General features: G+C 57.9%; 1 protein-coding gene across 4 annotated transcripts; it reads left to right on the forward strand.

Annotated features, from left to right (window-relative positions):
• Positions 1-465: 465 nt before the first annotated feature.
• LOC125117650 (zinc finger and SCAN domain-containing protein 2) lies at positions 466-6,416 on the forward strand. 4 transcript variants are annotated; one of them, XM_047763672.1, is made up of 3 exons: positions 466-645; positions 2,904-3,805; positions 5,665-6,416. In XM_047763672.1, exon 2 carries the CDS (start codon positions 2,932-2,934, stop codon positions 3,541-3,543), a length of 612 nt encoding a protein of 203 aa, XP_047619628.1. In that variant the 5' UTR covers positions 466-645; positions 2,904-2,931; the 3' UTR covers positions 3,544-3,805; positions 5,665-6,416. The 4 variants fall into 4 exon arrangements, with proteins under 4 accessions (XP_047619628.1, XP_047619626.1, XP_047619627.1 ...); XM_047763670.1 differs by lacking the exon at positions 466-645 and adding an exon at positions 676-858; XM_047763671.1 differs by lacking the exon at positions 466-645 and adding an exon at positions 846-907.
• The last annotated feature ends 2,927 nt before the right edge of the window (positions 6,417-9,343 follow it).

Raw genomic sequence — 9,343 nt, forward strand, 5'->3', positions numbered from 1 at the left:
TCAGCCCAGCCCTGTCCACACCAGCTGCTTCCCCTGAGTGTTATAAGTGGCTCTTTCATGGGATCTCCTTGGCTTGACTGTAATGGGCTCACTTCTGAGGACAGGACAGTAGGGCTTATAATTGTCTCATATCCCCCAGTTATCCTAATAACCCGGGCCCTATCGTAGGGTGTGCTCTGTCTCCTGCCAAAAACCCCTGCTCAGAAAGACTCCGCCGGGGGCGGGGGGCGTTCCTGCAGTCTCCCCCTTCCTTCTCTTGCGAGGAAAGACTTTGGACCTCCAGCGTCCACAGACCCTGGTTGCTGGGCGCTGGGGGGCAGTCGGGCTCGGGGATGGGGGAAGTGAGGTTGAGGCTCTAACTGCTGAACTGGGGCCTCCTGAACCGGGAATGGCTGGGACAGGGGCCCCGGGGGTGGGGTGGGGGAGTTGGGGCGACCTGCCCAGAGGGGCGTTCTGTCCTCGGACCGGCCCCCGCCTGGTTCCCTCCCTTGCTCCGGCAGGCGCAGCGTTCGCCGTCCTCCTAGTTCCCCCAGCGGGGTTGTGGCGCGTTAGACCTCCCAGCCTCACGGGGCTGCTGTGCGGCTGCGGCGACGTTGGTGACTGCGGCGCTGCGGAGGAGGCGGCGGGCTGGGGAGGCGGCGCCACGTGAGTCCTGGGCCGGGCTGGGCTGGGGCCGCAGCGGGAGATTACCGTATTTATCGAGGCCAGTGCCGGACCCTGGGGGGCGGGTCACTGCGGGCGCGCTACCGTATTTGCCGGGAGCTGCGCAGACCCTTTCCGGGAGTGGCGAGCGCCGCGACTTATTTACGTATTTATCCAGGGTTGCGTGGCTCCCCGCGGGCGCTGTGGAAGCCGGGGGTGGGTTGCATGAATTCCCTCAGGAAACCGGGGCTTGCGGCGGAATGGGGTGGGTTGCTGCAGCGGAGTGGGAGGCCTACATATTTTCGTGGGGGCGGGGTTCCGACGCAGAGTTTACCATATTTCTCCAGGGTCGCTCTGGCCCCAGGAGTTGGCAAGGTTGTGCGCTGGGGATCGGGTGGGTGGGGTCAGCTCTTTTGATCAAGGCCGCTATTAGATAAGAACAGCGGTGCGGGAGGCTGGCCGCCTTTATGGGGGTGAGAGAGAAGGGGCGCGGGAGGCGCTGCGGAGAGTTACCGTATTTGCGTTGGGCAGCTCAGACTCGAGGAAAGAGCCACTGCTGGAGGCCAGAGGAACTGGGGTGCAGCTTGGGCTGTGAGTGTGGGATGGGATGGAGGAACTTGGGGGAGAAAGGGAGGCCATAGCCTTGGACCCTCCTGGCGGGCGGGGCCTTGGTCAGGGGTAGAGCTGGGAGATTGGGAGACCAGGCCGGGACTGGCCAAGGGGAAGGTGATGGCCTGTCTTTGCAAATGTCCATGCAGCTGCTGGGGAAAGACCTGTGGGTGGTTGCAAATAGTACTTGTCCCCTTCCCCAGGGTGAGTGGTGTCCCACCCCGGCATGAGGGTAGGGGGATGCAGAGGGGGTGTCTCTAGGCTCCCACTCTGCAGATAGGTCCACTGAGGTTGTGGTAAGCAGTGAGATAGGGAAGTGTGGAGGAGGCCTGCACGGAAGTCCAGGGGAAGGGCCGGCAAACTTCCCTGATGGGGGTGGGGGGATGCAGAGGAGTTACCAGCTCACCCCCTCCTAGCAGGCCTCACAGCTCTGCAAGAGCAGGAATGGTGGTGGAGGAGGTGTTGGAGACATGAGGGTGGTGCGGCAGACAGTGCCTTGCAGGACCAGTAGCCCTTTGGGTATTGATGGCTCTGCGGTGATGGCCAGGACAGTGGAGGTGGTCACGTGTGTGCACGTGCAAGCCTGTTTTGAGGGGAGCTTAGTTGGTCAGCAGCTAGTACATTGAGAAAAGCTTTTGACAGTGAGTCAGGAAGCTTAGGGCCTAGTCCTCATTCACCTTGCTGTGTGACCTTGGGCAAATTAAGTCAACCTCACTGAGCCTCAGTGTCCCCATCTATAAAATGGGGTTCAATAAGTCTGCTCCTTCCTCAGGGAGGTTGTGAGGACTGTGGGAAACAATTGTGGAGGAACGAAGTGCCCCCGGGGATTCTCTCAGGAGAACCAGCATGGAACTGAACTTGGGGGTGTTTGTTGAACTTTGAGTGTTCCTCAGCCTTGGGCCAGGCTTTGCTGTGGGGATGCCAAGAGGAATCAAGCTGAGACCCGCCCCCTGGGAGCTCACCCTCTGGTTCAGTGACTTGAGAACACTTTACAGGCTTGGCTTATGTTGATAAACAAAGAGCTGCTGCCTTTAATGTTTAACTGAGGTTACTTTCAAGTTTAAAGGGCTTTTGTTCTCTTTCTTCTTTTAAGCTTTGCAAAAATATCTTCAGGCCACTGTTGACCCCACCTTTCCCTCCAGATGGGGGATGCATGGAGAATCTGGCTGGAGAGAGGACATGTCCAGGTTCAGGATAACTCAGAATACTATGAGCGCCTGAATATTACCCTTTGGCATTTATTCAACCCCTTGTGTGGCAGGCACAGTGTTTGATGTGGGGCATTAAAGGAGGCAGCTCTGTCCTTACGGGGCTTAAAGGGCAGGGAGATCGAGGTGGCAGGAGTGACCAGCATGCTGTATGATGAGGGTCACAGGGTCCAGCCACTTTGGTTCAGGAGGGGCTGGAGGGGTCAGGGAAGGCTTCTAGGAGGAGGTGTCACTTGAGAAAGGTCTGAGGGCCAGGTAGGATGTGATTAAGGGGTGGAAGAGAAAGAAGGGCATTGCAGCAGGGGGACCCTGCTGGCTTGAACACGGCTGCAGAGTGGCGGATGCTGGAAGCTGTGGGAGGCCACTGCAGGGTCCTGCCTGAGGCCAGGGGCTGGCTGCTCTTTGGAGGCCCCCTGACTCCTCTCTGTGCTTCTGCCTCCCCAGGGGCCAGTGATTGCAGCCGGAAGTGCCCATGACCGAGCTGGCGTCCTCCGGGGGCGGGTCCCCTGCGGGGGACGGGGAGGAGGGTCTGGGGGACGATCGCGGCCTGGTCATCCACCACCCCGCGGAGGAACAGCCATACCGCTGCCCGCTGTGCGGCCAGACCTTCTCGCAGCAGCCCAGTCTGGTGCGGCACCAGAAGGCGCACGCTGGAACGGGCCGCGCGGCTGCCTTCGTGTGTCCCGAGTGCGGCAAGGCTTTCAGCGTCAAGCACAACCTCGAGGTGCACCAGCGCACCCACACGGGCGAGCGGCCCTTCCCCTGCCCCGAGTGCGGGCGCTGCTTCAGCCTCAAGCAGAACCTGCTCACACACCAGCGCATCCACAGCGGCGAGAAGCCGCACCAGTGCTCGCAGTGCGGCCGCTGCTTCCGCGAGCCACGCTTCCTGCTCAACCACCAGCGCACCCACGCGCGCATGCCCGCACCGCACCCGCGCCGCCCCGGAGTCTTCGGGGAGCGGAGGCCCTACTTCTGCGCCCGCTGCGGCAAGAGCTTTGCCCGCGAGGGCTCGCTCAAGACCCACCAGCGCAGCCACGGCCACGGGCCCGAGAGCCCGGCGGCCCATTTAGGCCGCGTGCTCTGATGAGCAGCGGGCTGGCCGCCGGCTGTTTCCCACCCCAGTCCTGCGTCCGTGACCCCTGGAGAAGGCGCTGGGCTGCAGCCACCTCTCTGGATGGGATCCCGGGAGACAGGGAGGGCTGGCTTTGGGTCTGGAAGGAGTGGGCCACCACCCTCCTTGGGCCACCTTTTTCTGCTCCTGGCCCAGGACCCTCTGGCTGGCTGCCCACAGCTGCTTTGGACCCCTGCGTTGATTTTCCTCCGCAGGCCCACCCGGCTTAGAGCAGGTGAGACCTTTGGCTGGCCATAGGGCCTCTCAGGCTTGATTGGGGGGGGGGGGCGTTGATTCTTGCTATTGGGTGGGGACAGGTGAGGGAGGTGGGGCATCCTGGGCTCAGCAGTATGATTAGCTTCTTACTAGATCTTCATTCCCAGAATGTCAGTGTTGAAAGAGACCTGGAGAGGGTACACTCCACAATTCTCCAGCCTCCCCCCCCACTCAGGCCCCAGGGTCTCCCGGCACCAGCACTTACTTCTCCTGGTATCCTCGAGAAGTCCTGTCACTTCATGACTCAGTTTGCTTATCTGTAAGTTGGGGCTAAAGATGAGGGCATCCTCCTCCCTGGATAGTGAGGATTGTAATTGCTCTTAGCAGGTGAGAGGGTGATGTCATTTACTAAACGTCCCTGTGTGCCAGGCAGCGTGCCTGGCGGAGCTCTTGGGAGGAGCACAGACACAGGGCCTCCTGTCTCCTGGAGTGCTGATACAGGGCAACACTGGCTATCATAGGGGACAGACTACAACGTACCCTGGGAGATTGGGAGTTTGATGCTTTGAACTGGGTCCTGGGGACGATAGGAAGAGCAAGGGCGTGGAAGGTTTCTGAGGCAGGGGTCTGGCCGTGGAGGCTCACATTTACTCTACAGAGGACTTGTGTTGGGAGAGGGGTTGCTGAGAAGTTTAATGTGAAGAGCCCAGTGATCTCAAGTGCCGCTCGGAGACCACAGGAAGCAGGGTGAGGAGCCACGGAAGTGGGACGGGCAGGAATCTCCAGGGTCCTGGGCTCATCTGGGCAAGAGAAAGTAAGCTCCCTCTCCCAAGAGGTTTGACCAAAGTCATGCAGCGAGAACGGGGAGAGCCAAGACCTACCCCCAGGCCTCAGACTCCAAGCTGATGTCTGGAGGCACGGGCTTCTCAGCCATTTGGGAGGTGAGGACACTGAGGCTCACCCAAGCTGCCCCTAAATCACGCTTAGGACTTTGGTGCAGTGATACAACCCTGGGCCTCCTTTTGGGTTCTGAACCCAAGACCCTTCGTCTCCACCCTACTTCCTTCAAGAGAGGCTCTTACTGTGGGAAAATGGAGTTTCCAGGATGAGGGCATATGACCAGGGACCTTGTAGAAGGAGCCTGGGGAGGGGGGGTCACTGGAGGTTGTGACCGTCTGAAGGGGACGTGTTGTGGGTGAGGAGGAAGGCAGTTGGGGGCTTGCAGAGGACCTGCTCTCACAGATCCCTTGCTCTACACCCAGTGCTGTGCTCAGCGTGAGAGACCCATCCCTGCCCTCTGCCCCTGCCTAGAGCCACATGGTCTCTTGGGGATCAGTTGTCCTCTGCCTGCCACGCTGAGGTGGCTGTTGCAATGTGGACTAGTACTTAGTGGTGGAAATTAAGAGATTAAATGGGGGAGTTCCCACTGTGGCTCAGCAGGTTAAGAACCTGACTTGTATCCATGAGGACTCATGTTGGATTCCTGGGCCCCACTCAGTGGGTTAAGGCTCTAGTATTGCTGCAGCATAGGTCACAGATGTGGCTTGGTCACACTGAGTTGCTGTGGCTGTGGCATAAGCCAGCAGCTGCAGCTCCAATTTGCCACCTACCTGGGAACTTCCTAAAAAAGACAAAAAAAAAAGATTAAATTGGGATGCGGGACATCTGGAACCAGTCACCAAGTGCCCTGAACCCACGTTGTCTCATTGGTAAATGGGATTAGTAGTCCTTGAGTGCTTGGTAGGGACTAAGGGAACTCAATGCCCTGGGCAGGTGCAGGGTGGCCTGTGACTACTCCCTCCTAGCCCCCCAGGGGTGGCTGGGCTGGGCCATGTCCCGCCCTAGACCTGACCCTGGTCTCTTTGTCTCTGTGAACAGATGTGGAGTGGGCAGGACCTCTGGGCCATGTGCAAGGCACACCTGGCAGAGAGACTAGGATGGGACTCTGGGCCTGCGGCCCGGCACAAGGACACATCCCCTAAGAAGACCTACCTCGGGAGGTGACAGCAGAGGGACCGAAGGAGCCTGGAATTGGAGGAAGTTCTGTGCCCTAGTGGAAAACCTCCCTGAACCTGCTGGGAGTCACAGCCAGAGAAGAGCTGGTCCCAGCTGCCTGGACGCCAAGCTCCACTCTTCAGGGGCAGCAGGGACAGGTCCTGTGTGGGGATCCCGCTTCTCTGCACCTGCCTGGTGCACCAGAGACAGCAAGTGACTGGCCTAAGGGAACACAGCCCATCGATCAGGCTCCAGAGGCAAAACCTTCCTCCAGGGGGGAATGTACCTGCAGGCTTCACTCTGCTTTCAGGGCAACAGTTAACATTTTGGGGTCATGAAGCCCTTTGAAAGGATGTCGGAGGTTATGAACCTTCCTCCCAGGAAAACACATACTCGTGTAGGGAAGAATCTACAAGCAGTTCCAGGAGTGCTTGGACTCCAGCCTGGGATCCTCGGCCCCAGGACTACCCTGCCGCTCTTTCCTTACCTGACATGGAGCCCCTGGGGTCAAGGCCTTCATTCAAGCGGCGTTACATCCCCCCTCCCCCACCAGTCTTCCTCCCCTTGTTCTGGAATAAAGAATTCTGAGGAGGGGGCTCTTTCAGTCACTCTTCTCCCAGACCTAACAAACGGTGTGTGGGGGTTCTGGAGCCTCACTTCTTTCCCCCAGACTTTGCTGGAAGCTCCCCGGTCTGGGCTGGTCCTCTCTGGCTCCAGGTAGCTTGCTCTGGCTGCCTGGCTGCTGGCTCAGCAGGATGTGGGAAAGCCTGGGGAGGAAGAGGGGGCTCCAGCTGGTGCCTGCCAGCTCAGGGCAGGGAGAGAGGCTGGCAGATGAGACTCTGAGTGTCCCTAGAGCACAGCAGAACAGGAGGAGGGTGACGCCAGGCCCGCAGCGGGGCAGGGGCTCCCCTGGTCTTCACACCTGAACAGGTTAGCCTGGAGCTCCCCACCTCCCCAGAGTGGACTTGCCATCAGAGAGAAGGGACCGACTAGGGCCGGGCTGGGTTTTTAATGACAACCAGACTTGGTGAGGTGTATTATGGTGGGGGCTGGGGAGAGGCCTTTTGTCATGAAATACAGATTGGATCCCAGCTGTGGGAGAGCTGGGAGTGCGAGGGTCTTGTGTGGAGTTGGAGCAGTGTCTACACTCTACAAGCCTGCCTTAGAGAAATGACATGCTTCAGTCTCCTCCCCTTGGCGGTGGGGTTGATGGCATGTCAGGGCTAAAACGTTCACTTCAGAGAGGAGGGAAAGTCAGGTAGGGCAGCCCACCTGCACATGTGATCACCTTGTTAAATGCAGTTTCTGATTAGGTTTGGGAGTGGGGCTGCGATTTTGTGGTTATAACAAGCCACCAGGCACACGAGGTGGCTGGGCAATAGCAGGGGTGCTGGGCCATCACCCTTAGTCCACTCACACATCTTCTCACCTCTGTTTTTCCCTGGTGAACCATTCTTCCCTGACAAGCAGACTGTGGGCTCCAGGCAGAGCCCACCCTGTCCAGGGGGCGTGTGCCTAGGCCTGGCCACCCAAATCGAGGCTATCCCTGGACCTGGTCTGGCAACAAGCAACAAAAGATTCCAGCCACCAAGAGGCAGGCCTGCAGCTGGTTCAGGCCTTCAGGGAAGGGACCGGGCCTGGGCAGGCAGAGGGCCAAGCTGCTGCCCTCTCCTTCCTGCACCTCGAATGGGGAGACAGCCAATGTGCTGGGGAGCAGAGCCAGAGGGGGGCTGGTCCCGGTGTCACAGTCAAGTCCCCGCCCTTCTCAGTTACAGAGCACACAGCTCCCCTTCCGGGTGTTGGTGGGAATGAGTTGAACAGGATCCTGTGTGAGGCGCTCCTGGCAGAGCCAGGTCTCAAAGACCCTCTCCTCGGGTACCACTTAGGACCCTTCTTGGCTCTAGATCCAAATAGGAGTCAAAGAGAGAGGTAGGGGAGTTCCCCCTCATGGCTCAGTGGTTAGCAAATCCCACTAGGAACCGAGAGACTGTGGGTTCGATCCCTGGCCTTGCTCAGTGGGTTAAGGATCCAGCATTACCGTGAGCTGTGGTGTAGATTGCAGACTCGGCTTAGATCCTGCATTGCTATGGCTCTGGCATGGGCCGGCGGCTACAGATCCGATTAGACCCCTAGCCTGGGAACATCCATATGCCCCGGAGGCGGCCCTAAAATGGCAAAAAAAAAAAAAAAAAAAAAAAAAAAGGAAAGAAAAAAGAGCAAGGTGGAAAGAATGTTCTGGGGTGATTCATTAACAGGTAAGTGAATGAGAAGAAAGAAAAGCTTGATAGAGAATTTCATTCATACACCCAAGGGAATGACTTCTGGTCGGATGTCCCATTGCTAGGCAACCTTGGCAGGTTTGACGGAGACTGTTTGCCTGTTTTTGTTTTTCCTTCGAGGGGCATGTGTCTGGACCCAGACCCCTTCCCTGGTGCCCTCTGAGCCGGCAGCTTGGGGGGATCTTTAGGAATCCTTTTTGTATTGCCATTCGAGCTGGTTTATGGTGCTCAAGTTCTCTTGAACAGCAGAGCGATCCAGTTGGACGTGTATACCTGGGTTTCCTTTCATTCTTTCTTTCATTCTTTTTTTTTTTCTTCTCCGATGGCCCCTCCATGGTGTTGCAAAATCAGGGACCAGCTGTAGTTCCCTGTGCAATAGGGCAGGATCTCATGGCCTGCGTGCTCTGAGTGCAAGCTTTGGCATCTGTGATGCTCCCACCCCCCCGCCAACCCCAGTCCTCCCCAGAGTTAAGGTGAGGGTGAGGGTGAGGGTTAGGTTTAGGGGTTAGGGTTAGCGGTTTAGGGGTTTAGGGTTTAGGGTTTACGGTATAGGGTATAGGGTGAGGGTTAGAGGGTCAGAGGGTGAGGGTGAGGGGTTAGGGTTAGGGTATAGGGTGAGAGGGTGAGAGGGTGAGAGGGTGAGGGTTAGACAGGGTTAGGGTTAGACTTAGGGTTAAGGTTTGAGTTAGGGTGAGGGGTAGGGGTAGGGGTAGGGGTAGACTTAGGGTTAGGGTTAAGGTTCGACTTCTTCCTGATGCATTCCTCTGTCGCTGGACATTGAGTTTGTTTCCCTGTCTTGCTATGGTGAAGAGTGCTGCCTGAGCATAGCGGGGCACCTACCATGTTCTGAAAGAAGGTTTTCCACATAAATGCTCAAGAGTGGGTTTGCTGGGTCATGAGGTCTTTCAAGATGCATTTGTGCGGACTTGTCCCAATCCCGTGGTCCATAGGGGATGTATCAAGTTACAGACCCAGCCTCACTGGAGGAGGGCCCCCTCCTCTCCACAGCCCCTCCCGGATCTGTCACTGGCGGGCTTCCGAACGTTGGCAGCTCTGGACAGGGGTGGGGTGGGACCTTCCTCAGTGTCGATGGCATTTGCTTATCCCTCCTAAGGAGCCATGGTGATGTTTTTTGGGTTTGTTTGTTTTTTTCCCCTGTGCCTGCGGCCCTCGGTGTACCTGGCTCAGGGAAAGGTCTACTCATTTCATTTGCCCATCTTTCCATTGGGTTGTTGGTTTTTCTTGGTTCGTGTGGGTGGCATCCGCTGCCGCGGGGCTCATTT

Source organism: Phacochoerus africanus, chromosome 16 (genome assembly GCF_016906955.1).
Source record: "Phacochoerus africanus isolate WHEZ1 chromosome 16, ROS_Pafr_v1, whole genome shotgun sequence".
Taxonomy (NCBI): Eukaryota; Metazoa; Chordata; class Mammalia; order Artiodactyla; family Suidae; genus Phacochoerus; species Phacochoerus africanus.

Excerpts from the sequence above, each read along its gene's own strand:
- LOC125117650 (XM_047763672.1), top strand. The coding sequence starts at position 2,932 with ATGACCGAGCTGGCGTCCTCCGGGGGCGGGTCCCCTGCGGGGGACGGG.